This window comes from Thunnus thynnus, chromosome 17, assembly GCF_963924715.1.
Source record: "Thunnus thynnus chromosome 17, fThuThy2.1, whole genome shotgun sequence".
In the NCBI taxonomy this organism is placed as follows: Eukaryota; Metazoa; Chordata; class Actinopteri; order Scombriformes; family Scombridae; genus Thunnus; species Thunnus thynnus.
The window spans coordinates 23304060-23319908 of record NC_089533.1 but is presented as its reverse complement, the minus strand read 5'-3'; the positions used below and the strand labels follow the sequence as shown (position 1 = coordinate 23319908).

The 15849-nt window shown below is 39.0% G+C and overlaps 2 protein-coding genes across 2 annotated transcripts; one reads left to right on the top strand and one right to left on the bottom strand.

Annotated features, from left to right (window-relative positions):
- Positions 1–702: 702 nt before the first annotated feature.
- spc24 (SPC24 component of NDC80 kinetochore complex) lies at positions 703–3738 on the top strand. Its single transcript, XM_067570903.1, has 6 exons — positions 703–834; positions 1539–1721; positions 2040–2184; positions 2797–2901; positions 3357–3433; positions 3523–3738. Exons 1-6 carry the CDS (start codon positions 732–734, stop codon positions 3627–3629), a joined length of 720 nt encoding a protein of 239 aa, XP_067427004.1. The 5' UTR covers positions 703–731; the 3' UTR covers positions 3630–3738.
- A 2463-nt stretch (positions 3739–6201) lies between these two features.
- s1pr5a (sphingosine-1-phosphate receptor 5a) lies at positions 6202–9894 on the bottom strand. The gene is made up of 2 exons (XM_067616428.1): positions 9736–9894; positions 6202–8981 (listed from the first exon to the last, which is right to left on the bottom strand). The coding sequence occupies exon 2, from the start codon at positions 8692–8694 to the stop codon at positions 7486–7488; it is 1209 nt and encodes a 402-aa protein (XP_067472529.1). The 5' UTR covers positions 8695–8981; positions 9736–9894; the 3' UTR covers positions 6202–7485.
- Positions 9895–15849: the final 5955 nt, after the last annotated feature.

Here is a 15849-nt window from a genome sequence, read left to right as displayed (position 1 = left end):
AATTCTATCAAGTAGGCCTATTTCCTAGTTTTAACCCTCATCTGCAGGCATCTTGGCTGATGTGCTTTTCCACAGTTGATTCAAAGAAATGTTTGACTCATACATGAATTGGATACTCCCTGGTTTGAACCAGGCGGATGAAAGCAATAGACTGGAGCAGTACATACTAACATGTGGTGGGCTAGATAGAATTTATATCAGTGATCACTGACAGATTAAAGCACTTCACATTTGGAGCTCCTCTCATGACCCTGCTAAAGCCTCCATTAGTTTCTGTGTAACAACACATGAATATGAATGGATAAACACAGCATCCTGAAAGTTAATTCTACCTGCATGTCTGGGCCTCCCTAAACTATTTACTATTTTGGTGTTAGTGTGGTTAGATGCCCAACTACATACTGAAGTCAAATAGATCAAATCAAATAAATTGACAATGTTTTTGGGGACATTTTCCCCCCTCTCCCCCTACCATATAAGTGGATGTTAGAACAAAATAGATATTGAATATGGATGGAAAACAAAAAGAACGGAGACAAATACAAGAAAACCTGTTTGAGCTTTTCTTTTCTTTATTCATTTAGGAAAACTGGGATATACATTATATATATATATATATATATACTGTGTATATATATTATGTGGTATTTGAGTTGAGCGCTACATGAACCGTCGCTCAATGACCACTCACTCCTGTACGCTAGGTGGCGGTAAATACGTGAAATCCGCCAATGACCACAGAAGAAGGTTGCCAACCGCTGTTAAAAACCAAGAAGAAGAAGAACGGAAGAGGCGCGCGCTCTGGGTGGAAATTTGAATTACGAAAAGTGTACGGTATGTTGTTTTATGCTCGACTTTTACCAATAAATAGCTTATTTCTTTTATAAGCATTACTCTTAACTTGTTAGATATAGAGTCGATAATATTCCTGTTAACGTGTGTTGTGTGTCGGTATCATTTTTATCATAGTTTAGCAGACATCAATTTAGAAGAACCAACGTTTACACTGCGTCTATAAGTCGTTGTAAACAAAACCGCGTACTCGTACGTATTTTAGCAATACAATTGTGTTTCTCTTAACTTTAAGAGGAAAATATTACCTTTCACTCTTTGCTCGGCTGCATTTATTTGAAGCTAAAGATACTTTTTTTTTTTTACCAGATGTTATGAAACAAGAATATTACGATGCCTTAGTTCGGTTCAAACTACAGTAGTAGAGTAACGTTAAGTATCCATCAGGAAGTCAACTCACAGAAAGCACTTTTTATATTTAAGTAACGTTACTACAAAGAACAGTTTGTTGCTTGAGTAATTTTGTAGTTTAGCAAAATTGTGAATAAATTGAGGGACCTTTATTTGTTATTGAATACTATTACACTGTGACTGTTTTATATATTATATTGAAGGAATTAATCTGGTTATTTCCTCCACTACTGGACAAGCAGACATTTTGGTTATTTATTGTTGTTGATAATGATAATGTGATACCTACAATATTTTCAGTTAAATTTCTTCTGTGTCTTCTATGTGTTCTCTAGCTGCCAGTGTCACCACAATGGCTCAAGGTCACAAATTTCAAGACTTGAAGGAGATGGGGGAGGCGTTGGTGGACTACATCAACAGCAGCCAACCTGACAAACTGAGACAAGTGATAGATGAACACCAGACCCTTTTTGATCAACACATAGAAACAAAAAAGATTGTGACGCAGATTTTAAAAGGCAAGCTTACACACAACGTGAAAATTAATGGGGTTTGCATTCTCACTTCTCTTCTGTGATCTTCAGATGACTGAATTATGATCTTACCATAATAACTGACCATCATGACACAAGCAGACACCCATTAATACACTCAAAGCTTTTAGTAACTGTCACTGCTACAAGATTAGGCTTTTCTTCTGTAGTGTGTTGTGATTACAGTCAATGTGTATCCATCGTTCTTTTCTAAATTACAATATTTCTAGTCTTATCTTCATCCTCAATGTCCTCCCAATCACTTACCATCTTGTCATCTCTATCATTGGCCTTCAATCCCAGATGTGGCTCAGATTGAAGAGAGTGCAGGCCAGAGGCTGCTGGACATGGAGGAGCAGAAGAAGCAAAGGGAGATGGAGCTCCAGAGTCTGGAGGACCAGTTGAGGCAGTGCACAGCCAAGAGCCAGATCACTGACTCAGAATTACAGTATCTTTTATATGTCTGTGTTTGGATGGTGTGAAGACTATGATTTAGAGCTGCAACGATCAATTGATCAGTCGACAGGCAGAAAATTAATCTGTAACTATTTTCATCATTGAATAATTGTTTGAATTTTTTTTTTAAGCGAGTATGCCAAAATTTGCTTGTTTTAGCTTCTCAGATGTGAAGATTTAATGCTTTTCTTTGTCATTCATTATAGTAAACTTGTTATCTATGGTTGTTCAGACAAAATAAGACATTTAAAGACGTCACCTTTGACTCCGGGTTGTTATAACAGGCATTTTTCACTTTTTTCTGGCATTTTATTGCCAAAACGATCAATCAAATAATCAAGATTATTATGCACTTACAAAAAATCATTCACATGCCAGTAATTGCATTAAATTTTTCCCCATAAATCTCCCCAGTAGTTTTGATCTCAAAAATGACTGAATTTGTACAAAATATTTTCTGTGTGATTTTAGCCATTATAGTCCTAAGGTAAATAAATCAAGACTATTAACATGACCACAAAAAAGTATCTTCACCAAATCTTTTCAGTCTAATTTATGAATGCATTGAACATTTTGTCCGTTAGCATCCTTAACCCTCCTCCAGGTTCCTGCAGAGAGAGTTGGAGAATCTGAGAAACACTGAACACGAGCTCGAGACTCTTCAGAACGAAGTGGATGAAGACACCACTGAGATCATCCCTTCAGCAGTGTGAGTCTCACATATTCAGTAATGAAATGTCTTCATTATTGCTACTTTCAGTCACATAAAATGAAAATGACAGTCCTTTTGATTTTGGTGTCTTACCTTTCCATCTCTGGATCCCATGAAAAAATACAAACGTTTTTTCCCTTCTGTTGACTGTGTTACTTACACTCAGAAAAATATTGTCTTTAAAATTGTCTGTTGGGAGAGGTGTGTAGGGACACTGTACAATAGAGTAATGTAATAGATACTGAATGTTGTAACAATTTCCTCTACCTGTGTTTTTATTTCTAAGTAATTTTTTTGTTTATGTTTATAGATGTCACAAACAAAAAGATGAGTGACATTATTTTTCAGTGAATGGGATTGTTCGCATTTTGTCACCCTGTGACAATAGCTGTGTTGTAAGTAGTTTGATGTATTTTCTGATTTGTATTAATTTTTTAATATATCCTAAACAGATATGTCGCTCAGGTGTACTACCTGATAACCAAGATCAAGTGGGAATATGATACAGAGCCCCGCACTTTGAAAGGAGGTACAGTTTTGTTTTCTGTTGTTATTGTGTGTGTGGAGGGGGTGTTAATATGTCCTCAGTTTGTCAGTGGTTGTTTTCTCCTCTTGCAGTGCATTACGGTGCAGACTTGGCCACTCCCATCAACATCGACACCTCTATGCAGTCTCGGAGTGACGTAAGCGACCAGCTGTGGGGCTTCGTCAGTCCTAAATGGTAGAGGAAGTGTGGTGGTGTCAGAAATGTTGTGTCTATGATTTCTGTCTGTCTGTTTATTGTTTTCCTTTCTTCTATACATTTATATTGTTTAATAAATTAAATTTCTCTGACCTTTTGGTTCAGTGGTCTTTCTCTTAATGTTTTTCAGCAACATGGATCCATCGGAACATCTTGTTGTTAGACAAGGCTGAGTCGGGTGTTGGCCACTAGGTGTCACTGCGAAGTTATTACGTTTTGTAAAAGCTGGCACAGACTCTGATGAGAAATTGCTGAGAGACAGACTCCTTTATGCATTTTTATTTATTTTTTGTTATGACAACCGAGCCATCATTAAGACAACTGAAAAAAACTCCATTCACTGAGGAAGACAGTGAGATGTGGTTGAAAGTTCTAGACGAAGTTTGTAGCTGGACTAGTCAGAAAAATGTATTAAAAATGAGTCAGAGCAAGATCGGCTCACATGCAGATGAGTTTTAGGACATTTTAATCTTTAGTACAATTTGCTGTTGATAATGAATGAATGTTGTTAATAACATTTAGTTTTGTTGTGGCGTTATTCTGTTATTGATGTCTTTAGAAATCAGCTTGTGCCAGTACGTTACTGTCTTAGGCATCTGAAAGTGAAACTACCATGTCAAACAATTAAATTAATTTCTCTAATTTGTCAAAAGAGGCCTTATCAGTGGTTGAGGAAGTATTCTGATCCTTTGTGTAAAATAAAAATAGCAATACAATTTTACAATACTCCATTACAACTTGTATTCAAAATGTTAGTAAGGTGTAAGTGAAAGTAAAGACATATGATCAGCAAAATGTACTTAGTATTAAATGTAAAAGTACACACTGTGCAGCAGAATGGCTCCTCAGTGTTAAATTATATATTATAATATTAGATTATTATCACTGATACATTAATGTAAGCAGCAATTTAATGTTGCATCTGGTTGAGATGCAGCTAATTTTAACTATATTAATATATTATTTAGATATTCATTTAGATTAACTACTCAATGATATAACTATATTATTGAGTAGTTAATCTAAAACAATTTATTACATTTTATAAGCCAAGGATGGAGTTTGCATATAAAATATTTGTGAAGTCAGATAAATGCAGTGGAGTAAAAAGTATATTTCTCCCTGAAATATAGTGAAGTAGAAGTATAAATAACTTAAGTACAAGCAATTGAATAAATATACTTAACACTGCGTAATATTGCATAGTTGTTATTATGCTTCCCTGTCTCTCTCTCCCTTGCTCTTTCTTTCTCTCCTAACCCAAATGGTCAAGGCAGATGGCTGCCCACCTACAGCCCAGTTCTGCTTGAGGTTTCTTCCTGTTAAAGGGGAGTTTTTCCTTGCTGTTGTTTCCTAGTGCTTGCTCATGGGGGAATTGTTGAGTCTCTGTAAAGTAAAGAGTACGGTCTAGACCTGCTCTATGTAAAAAGTGCCCTGAGATAACTTCTGTTATGATTCGGCGCTTTATAAATAAAATTGAATTGAATTAATAATGACGAATGAGCAAAAAAGTGGCAGAATATATCACTACTAAGAACAACATACTTGAAACTTCTATTCAGGCAGAATGCGCATTTTCCACACTGTTTCTGCACTGCTCAACATGCCTGTTATATTATGGCTTACCCCGTTAGGCCCACTTTACCAAGAAATGAAACTTCCTCCTTCTTTGAAAAGGTATCGATGCCACAAATGTATACAACTGCAACATGGTGAGTGGTTTAGAGTGCGTAGGGTGACATACAGCATTAAGAATGCTCATTCTCACTTCTACCATCACTTGCGAGAACCACCACCAATATGTGGTTTCCTTACGGCAAACAGCTTGAACAAGACTTGTTTCTGCAGCTTTATTTCTACTTCCACCACAGGCACATGTCATTAAGTGGTTAACAGGTGGTTTGCATGGAGCTGGGGTCTTGCAAGTTAAAGTTATCTATTCGTCTTTATTTATGCTTAAGTTTCAGTTTGTGCTGATCAGTGTTTATGACACTGTACAGTAACACTCACACTACATTCACTGTTAAAGCTTAACTTGGTATCGACTTCTGTATTGTTAAGACTAACTCAGGATATGGTCATTTATGATATAACTTGAGATAGGCCTTATAGTGTCAGTGTTGCACGTCAACCTGAATTTGTGTATGCATTTGGGGCACAAAAAAAAGATGTCAATTTTATAATATTGAACTAAAGAGTCTGTGTTTGCAGAGCACTTTGTTTCAAGCCAGCAACCAAGTCTTTAAGATAAATTCACAATTTTTTTGTCTCAATATGTGGAATATATAACATATCTTCAAAGTGTTTAATGTAATTTACATCATTTGGATTTTCTTCTTTCTCAGTATGTGCTGTCCTGTAGTTTATCATATTGTGTATTATATGTAATAGTGAGTGCTACATGTAAACATTTAGTCAAGCAGTAAGACACGGGAAGGATGTCGATCAGTGAGAGATCTTAAACTGTCTAGACATTAACCAATCAATAAAATAACCATTCTGACAACTGGATCAGGTGACTCATTCTCAGAGTAAAGAATATACCAACCTAAATGTAAACAATCATTCACATCTGTTTATTCAGTGCACATATAAAACTGACATAACTTAAGTGAGGTTTTTACAATACAAAATGCATTTCTGATAAGTCCAGAAAAGGCTATATATATATTTACAAGGTATAATAAAAATCAGTAAATAGATTTATTTTCTCTTTACATTTATGTACAAGATCAAAATTGTTAAAACGTCAATTTTTGTTCCACTGTTACCACAATGAAATTCCCCTGAACACTGAAGCCCACATACTTTGTTATACAGGCTCTGACAGATTTCTTTCATGTGGGACAAGATTATATCTGCTCTTTCGCTAGAAATCTATCATTTCATGGTTTTAAGATGAACTTTCTCCAACAAAAAAGTTCTTAAGTCTCTTGTTTTTGTCCACATGCTTTAGCATATCACAGGGATATTCCAGTCCCTTAAATCAAACCTCCACTGTCAGCTTTATTGCTTTTAGTCATTCATCAAATGCTGCTACATATGTTGAAAGGACCTCCAAAGCTGCAAACCAACCAGCACAACCCTCCATATGACGTCTTCAGTGCGTCTCCAGGCCGCTGAGCCTCTGATCTTGGTCGAGGGGGACCTCTACCCAACGTTGCTGCTGACCAAAACTCAGATGGCAGAAATTACATGGTTTTGGCAGCAGAACTTGGGTGTGGATGCTCCATGTTTGTAACAACATATCATTATATGCTACACAGGAGGGAGAGGAGATAAGGATAAATCTCATGCTTGGGCTTGAGCCCCAGTCTATAAGATGTACAGCATAATTGGCTGTATTTATATGAAACATATGCACACAGTTGAACTCTTTGATTTCATCTTATGTGCAAAAGCAAACACTGAAATGATTAAATTGCATTTCTCCAAAAGGAATATCCTCTGACAAATACTGGCCTTGGAGAGGCAAAAGCGCCATTTTTCAAACATAATGCTAGTTTTTCACAAGAAACTTCAACTATTAAGGCTTGGACATTTCTGTTTGTCATCATTACATTATTACACAAAATATGAACAGACAATTGAAAAAGATAATAATTCACCAAAAAGGTCTTTCTACCAGTTTGGACACCTATCACATACATTGAGCTTATTGTATTCATGAGGATTAATACCAAAACCGTGGCAGAGTGCAACAGAAAACTTCACTCCTGTCATACATGTTTGCTCGACTGAAGCACATGTGCGACTCAGTTTAGAGAGAATCAGCCTCGACGTATCAGTGGTCCAGTTCTTAGTCTGCTCTCAGTGCAAAGTCAGAGTGGGCCCCTGTATCATGTCTTAGACATCCTGGGGTAGATGACTTTAATAGTAGAGGGCGTAAAGTTCCCGGAGGATACTGTTGTCTCCACTCCCTCCAGTCTGTGAGAGGCTGCATCAGTCTTACTGGTGCTGCACTCCAAGAAGGGCATCCCAATCTTCTTCATGTGTCCATCTTTTGTCAGAAGGCAGTGTCTGCAGAGAAGCCTGAGGATGGCCCTCCTCATGTCCTTGCTGGTCAGGGTGTAGATGATAGGGTTAAGAAGGGAGTTGAACATAGCGATGCCCAAGAAGTAGTCTGCCTTAAAGAGCACTTCGCAGGTTTTGGCTTTACAGAAGAAGTCCAGCAGTAGGAGGATGAAGAGGGGCAGCCAACATGCGATGAAGACCCCAAGAACTATGGTGACTGTCTTCAGCAGGGCCATGTATTTCTGGGACTTGCGGTAAAGGCCTTTTCGGTGTGGATTTGAACCGAGGCGCTGGGTGTTGGACTTGACAATGCGGAAGATGCGGACATACAGCACCACGATGGACATGAGGATGGCACTGAAGATGGTGATGCAGAAGAGGATGTAACTCTTGGCGTAGAGCGGCAGGACTGTGGAGCACTGCTCCAGCCGTCCCATGCAATTCCAGCCTAGGACAGGCAGGACGCCCAGGAACACCGACAACACCCAACTCGCTCCGATCAGAGCAAACATCCGCCCCTGTTTGTCCCCCTGGTACGGCTTCATCCTCACCATGGTAACATGACGCTCAATAGCGATGGCCAGTAAACTGATGACGGAGGCAGCCAGCATGATGAACACACCCCCCTCCCTCAGGAACCACAGCACTGGGGTCATGTTTAATGTGTTGGCTCCGGATGTTATGAGGTTTACCATGTAGGTGAAACCTGCGAGCAGGTCAGAGAGAGTCAAGTTGCCCAATAAATAGTACATTGGCAGATGGAATTTCTTGTTCTTCCAGATAGCCAGAAGCACCACAGCATTTTCTAAAACAATCAGCAAGCAGACCAGCAGAAAAGCTATGGCCTCTGGTTTGAGTCCTTCCTTGTACTTGTTCTCCTTCAGCTTTCCTGTGTAGTTGTAGTGCTCAATGATGACTGCATTGCTCTGGTACTCACGAAACATCTCACGAAGCAGATTTCCTGTTGAGGGGGACGTTGGGATCGCAGATGGAGCTACACCAGTATAGGTAGCATGGAAAGTCTCTGTTGCCATTTTAGGTATTTTCCAGAGGAAGAAAGTGTCTTTTCTTCACCTTTTCTGATACGTTTTGAAATTAGATCCACAGATTAGGTGTCATAAAGTCCTTTGGTTGTGCATTCTTTCTTCTTGGTTTGGAATTGAAGACGTGAGAAGACAGAAGTTGTCAGTTCTTATATGCAGGGGAAAAAGTGTTCCCTTTGATGCTATCAAATAGGATTTCCTGTGGTTTGAGAATTTTCCTTCAAAAATCAAAATTTTTCATTGCCCCAGCTGCACACTAGGAGGCGACGAGAGCCAGCCTGCATGAAAAAAGAAGTAAAGAAAAATTAGTATTGATGACAGAAAATAAACATTATCATTAAAGTCAGGAAATAGACTATTACATACGTTTAGAGACTCTCGCATGTTCAGAATTCATGGATAATTACAGATAATAGCGATCATATCAATAGGACTAATAACAAATAATGAGGGGAAAGCCTCAAATACGGGAAATGACCACTTGCAGCAGAACTTTAAAAAGTTTGTATTCGATGGGAATAAAAATGAGAAAACACTTTAAATGTCTAGATTCAAATTAACCTTTTAGTTGAACGTTTTTTCTTAATTCATTAATATTGGTGGAAGAGTTTTTTCTGCAAGTGATGATTTAAACCCACACTACATTTGCAAACTATGAGACACAACAGCTAGAAACCGACAGATTATATATGTTTGTGTACAATTAATGCGTAAATACACATAGAAGCTGTGCGTAAATACGCGTCTATTTAAGTATACAAACCGGCAACTCTAATTCGTATTAATAATTAGGTTGAGCTTACTGGTTTACTTCTTTAGTCACATAAATAGACAGTTTTAAAAATGTCGGTATATCGTCAAAACTACCCCAAACTATCCATACTATACGGATACTACAAGAGTTAAAAACGACCACTTTTAAAGTCACTCTAAACGCATTACTGAGCAGCACGGGCACACTTTACGCTCCGATAGGTATATTATCGTAGCAACGCGGTAAAAACGTAACTTTTAAAAAACGTTTTCACGCACCTGTAAAAAACGTTGAAATATCCAGTAAAACTTTCGTAGTAGCAGAAGTTATCCCACGGCCGGAGGAGGAGAGGCTCTGTCGATCAGCACGCACCACAGCGACATGTGTGGGAGCGAAGCAGGACAGGACTCAACGTGTAGTGGGTTGGTCTATAATGTTTTTGCCCTTCAACGATTTTCCTCCCTCCCCGCCTGACCTCTTGAGTTTTTTTTTTCCCCCCTCAGGAGGAATTAAAGTTCGATGCCAGATTACGTGTTTCTGTTTGTTGTTGCAACGGAGAGAAAGAAAGTGAGATGTTCGGTTTATCAGTTTGCCCGCAGGTACACTCAGGCTACTGTAGAATGCTTTTCCTGCTAGTCTGTTTGTATTTGATGTGCAGTATATCATTACAGCTCCATGTTGCTCTTCAGGTTTGTCAGATTATGAGGGAAAAAAAACAACCTCTCTCTCTCTCTCTGTCTATCACTCTCCCACGGTTAATAAAAGAGACACATCACTCTGATGTGAACTCAAAACTAAAACATCAAGTTAATCTGTCAGTGGATAAATAGTGACAGTGGTGCAGCTGGACTTGTTTTCCAGTCCTGAAATCCCAGATTTCAGAAAATAACTTCCTCCCATATGAGCTTCATAAAGTTCACACATCAATACTCACTTTTTTTTGCACACATGTCATTTTTAAGTCTTTTTCTTAACTTGCTTTCACTACTTAAGTCTCTGGATTGATATTATTTGTCTTCCTTATAAATTGCTTTGTATTTTGCTGTGCTAAAGAAATTAAGATGATGAATACTGATTGCTGTAAATGAGTTTAGTCACCTTCTATATCTCATTGCAGTCTGTCCCTAAACTCACTATCACAATAGCAAACACAGCTGGAGAGATCCACAGCACAACACAAACAGTTGTATCCTCAAACCCATTATTTCAGCCTCAGATAACTATCAGCTTCAGATCTTTGGGTTTTGGACTGTTGGTGGGACAAAAAAAAAGACATTTGAAGACATTTTCTTGGACTCAGGGAAATTGTGATTGTATTCCTTAACTATTTTTTTGACATTTTGTAGACTAAATTATTTATCTTAAGCTTAAACTTAGTAACAGATTAATCAATAATTAGAATCATTAGTCGCAGTCCTAGCTTCTCCACTTCAATCAGTGTCATCAGTTGTGTTACATTGAATAACGTCACCCGGCCCCATGATTAAAGGCAGGACAAAAAGTAAGTTGTAGTAAAGTCCCACAGGATACATCAATATTCATATTTGAATAAATAAATGACATTAATCTATTATTCGCTGTTATATAGTTGGAACATTTCCAACCTATTCCACCAAACAATTATCAGTTTGGTTGAATATGAGTATAACCTCAGTCCTACTGATGTGTCCTTGATTGGACACTGGTAGAATGATGAGGAAATTACACAAGATGATGGTGAGTGAGTGAAGGCCGGAGTGAACCTTCTCTAAACAGGAAACTGCCTCATTGTGCCTAGAAAGGAGAGGGATATCCTTGAGAAAAACACAGATGAAGTCACTGGTCAGAAGTGACACATAGAGGAGGGGGAGGGGGGTCTGTGACTATAGTGTGACGTACAACACTTCAGAGCAAATAATTGACAACTGACTCATTTCCTCACCACGTATTGATGGAACATTTTACAAAAAATGTTGCCTGGTGGTCCCCTAATTTTAGTCGTTTTCTTTTTTCCCCGCCTTAACAGGATTGTTCTTATTTTAGCTTTGCCTGTTGAGCCTGGCAGCTCCTCTAACCACACCTGCCTGTCTGGGATCTCAGTCTTCATCCCCTTTAGGTGATTTCCAGTTGGTGTCTCCCTGCTTGTAGATACTCCTTAACTCATCTTCCTCTGCTCCCTGAGGCCCACCCAAGTGATAACCAGGTTGAAATGCTCTTCACGAGCCTTGTCAGCAGAGGGGCAGTTAACACCCTGCAGTGACACTGTGACAAGCTCTCAGTGTGCTGCCTCTGATTAGTTAACACACAAAGACATGAGAGCAGGACTCCCTGCTCTGTCTTTTTTTTTTTTTCCCACAGTAGTGATCTACTCTGTCACTGCTTCTTCCCCCTCAGGCCACAAGCAAACTTTTAGCACAGAATGACCAGTCCGAACCCACTGAGTCGTCTCACTGCCTGGGGGGCTCTCTCTATACAGCATGTTCTGTCCAACACTCCTGGCTCAGGGTGATTTTTCCTGTGACGTTAATGCGCTTGCAGAAAGGAAGTCAGTCAGTCCTGCTTTTGTCATGAGAGCCCGCTTTAGATTTACTGTTGTTTGTGCGGAGAACGGTGTTGTCTCCTTTACTTGCTAATTGTCTGGCTGCTGTCTGACAGTGACTAATGAGATGTTTGAGCAAATAATCCTAAAGTGACAGTTTCTTTTTTCCCTTATTGGAAGAAGGTCACAGGTCATGTACTTCTTCACCCGATGTTGTTGCTTCTGAGAGTGTGTTTGGGTTCAATTCACACATACTGAAAACACTTTTTTTTTTAAAACTCAAGCAGCAAATACTAAAAACCCGTTGCAGTTCTCTGCTCTGAGGTGTTACTGGTATCTTATTTGATGCAAAATTACACCTCAAAGTGAGATTCTCACCTCTTGCTAACAGTCGAAAACACACAGCCTCAATGTTTAGTGTTATTTTCCAGTAACAATGGAAAGCATTCACACCTTTGTAATTCAAACAATTAATGCTTTTTGGACTTTTGAATGTAGAGTCAGGGTGTGCTATAAGTTGCATGCTTACATGTGCTGGTTGCTTAGTAGAGTTACCCGTGTTTCATGTGGAACAAACCTTGCTAACTGGCTCCAGGTAACTATGTAGCACGCAAACATGAGAATGGTATCAATCTTCTCATCTAACTCTATGCAAGAAAGCAAATAAGCGTGTTTCTCAAAATGTCAAACTATTCCTTTAACTTTTTAGCTGTGACAGAAGGTCAGTTTTCATTTTGAAAGTGTTGAGTTTGATGTCCTTCTGGACAGTAAAGGTTGAATTGAGTTTTGTTTTTTTATGCTTCTGCTGTGTGTTTGTCAGAGACAGACGTGATCCTGGATGATAAGAAAAAAAGATACAACCAAGTCCAGTGGGAAAAAAAACAAAGAAAAAGGGAAAACACAGGAATTTATATATAAACTCAAATGTAATGTCCAGTGCTGTAGTGGCTGCCAGAGATTTATGGGAATCCTAGAAATAGCCTTTGTCCAGCTTTTCTGCCACTCTGTTTCATGTGCAGCTGTGCCGGCCCGTGACCTCAGCTCCAGCTCCTAATAAGGGGAAATGGGAAGAACATGTTGGATATGTTTTTTTTCCATTGCATGCATGCTGTCCAGACAAGCTACCTGACTCTCCCCTCCAGACTCCAGTCTCCAGCTGCTCTATCAGCATGTCTGCTGTCCCTTCTTTTCTTATCCTTAGTGTCTCACAGTCAAAGCATTCAAATTCAGATCAGATTGCATCTACAACCTTAAACTCAAACGCACACATATCTCAGCACAGCCACAGCACGGTTTACTTGACCATTTCTTCTGCTTCTCATTTAATTGTGTTCTCTCAATCATGCAAACAGATGCAAAATCTTAAAAAAAAAAAAAAAAAAAGGCCTCCGACTGTTGTAAAAAGTGACATTTACATACAGTGTGCTTTATGTAGTGGCTCTGTGGAATGTGTAAATTCTTTCACCAGAGCTGACTGTCTAAAAGTGTTTTGCTCTAATCCAGGCCTCATGTTTTTACAAGAAGAACACAATTGAAGTTTTTCGTCTGTGTTGAAGCCAAATGGTCTTTATAGAGAGTCTGCACAGTAAAATGCATTCATTTATTTCCCTGATTTTAAACAAAGATTTTTTATTAAAAAATTTTTTTTATTTCCAAGTAGATATTTTTCATAGGGAGTCTGGAGGCGGAAAAAGCTTTGTTGGTTGAAGTTGCTAAAGTCAGTGGGGATTTTCTGGTACAAATAAACACAGGAAGAGGCTGCCATTCGGGACCATTTTGATTAGACATAAACCGAGCATATGTGAATGTCAGTTGTGTCTATATGCAAACACAAACATCCTCATTTCCTATGTAAACCTCAGCCGGTTCTGACTCGCAGGCTGGCAAGTTGCTCTGTTTGAGCTCAGGCCCCAGCCGCGCATTTTCCATACTGCAGATAAATTATTGTTTAGTCATTTTCTGCTTATTCATGACTTGACTCAGCACACTTACAGATGTGTTTATTAAAATTTATGAAGGATTTACTGAAATTGAATCCCGCATGCTATGCAGAGCTGTGTTTTAGGTTGACCACCGAGCTTTTTGAGCCTTCACAGAGAGGAAATCAACTTTGTATTTATTATTAAAGGAAGATTGCTCAGTCAGCATTGTTGGCTGCATTGTGTTCTGCCTCATTAGTCAAATAGCTCCTGGCTCTCCTGTTTGTTTGAATTTTCATTTAACGGCTTTAGTCACATTGTCACTGGCATGGCATAACAGTCTTTGTATTTAGTTTGAATGACTAGTTCAACATTTTGGGAAACATGCTTATTCACTTTTGTGCTGAGAGTTAAATCCTCTTGTCAAACTATTCCTTTAAATTCAGCTCGTTTCATGCTTCTCATGTTTTACCATGCATATCATGGAATAAAAAAAACAAACTGTAAATCAATATTCAGCAGATCATAGTGTGTCGGTGACGACAGCTACGGTCTCCCTTTCTTCTACAAACCATGAAGGCTTTGTTTCATTTCATGTTGGGGATCTTCAAACGTCCACATTCCCACATTTTTAACGTTTAACCTTCCACCCTTTACCCTCTCCCTGTCCCACATTCTCTGATAAACCCCTAAAAGGCATAAGGTCACCCTTGATAAAGAGGCATTCTTTCCTAACAGGGTTTCTCTGTGGAAGTAGAAACTTTTAAAGTCCAGTTTAGGTGATTTTCATGTTTTCAAATGAGATATGATCAGATGTTGGTCTCAAAACCAAACTGGGTGTTAAGTCAAAAATGTATGATGGTCAGTCTGAAACATGTCCTTATTCCTAAAAGGTTGACATTTGAGAGTTACAAGTTTTCACAGAGACTGTCATTTACAATTCATTGGCTGCTGTGCAGAGGTCACTGACTGACTTGCTCATGCTTTAATACGTATATTTTTTTCCACAATTAGCTGTTAGGGGTGTGAGATCTGAATGGTTTATGAAAGCACGTTTTGTTCATACAGCAGCGGTTTGGGATGAGTTCATCTTGGAGGACAGAATGGAAGAAAGAGCTTTCCCACATCGGGGAAAGGGAAAGGGGAGAAGTGGGTGGGCAGGGATGTGTGACGGGCTGCATGGTGGGGGTGAGTCATGAGAATTAGTAACTGGCCTGTGTGAGATTTATTCAAACTTCTTCAATTACGGACATGCTAACAGCCCACCAGAGCTCTCAGTCGGGGGGCAGATTCTCGGAAGAGCTCCCTTCCACACAGAGGAGGTGTAGGCATGCTTTATGGGGGCGGCATGATCCAGAATACAGTCATGAACAGCTTCTTTTGTGTGATGACGATGTTGGGGAAATTCAGCATCCCTTTCTGGGACAGATCATTGGTATCTGTTTGGGTTTCAGGTACTTGCTGATACAAGTTAAAAACGACCAAACATGGGATTTATAACGCTGAAGATGTCCTACATGTGGCTGTAGTGACATGTGCTGTTTATTAAAACGCCAAAACCACATTTGATGGGTTTTATTTGCTGCTTTTCCCAATACAAAGTACTTCCACCAGGGTGTTAGTCAGTGAATGAAAGCCTGCATGGCTGCATATAAAGGAAGCCAGGCAGCAAACAGGTAGGAACAGATTAGTAATACAATGGCCAATCTAATAGGCTATGTATTCAGGAAATGTCACGGATATTAGCCAGACGGAAGGATTATAAATGAGTCTCTCACTGACATAGCAAATGATGTAAAAGTGATTTTAGGGTACTTAGCATGGTGGTTAAAAATACCCTCTTACAACACTCCATTGTCTCCGTTCAATAGCTTTACCTTTCAGCATCCACTCCCACCAGCCTATCGCCACACACACATCTCTATTCACCAAACTATTGTATAAATGTTTCACCT

Bases quoted from the DNA above. Each gene is read 5' to 3' on its own strand.
- s1pr5a (XM_067616428.1), bottom strand. From the start codon at position 8,694: ATGGCAACAGAGACTTTCCATGCTACCTATACTGGTGTAGCTCCATCT.
- spc24 (XM_067570903.1), top strand. From the start codon at position 732: ATGACCACAGAAGAAGGTTGCCAACCGCTGTTAAAAACCAAGAAGAAG. The intron at 1,722-2,039 runs GCAAGCTTACAC...CTTCAATCCCAG, and splicing joins TGTGACGCAGATTTTAAAAG to ATGTGGCTCAGATTGAAGAG. The intron at 2,185-2,796 runs GTATCTTTTATA...ACCCTCCTCCAG, and splicing joins ATCACTGACTCAGAATTACA to GTTCCTGCAGAGAGAGTTGG.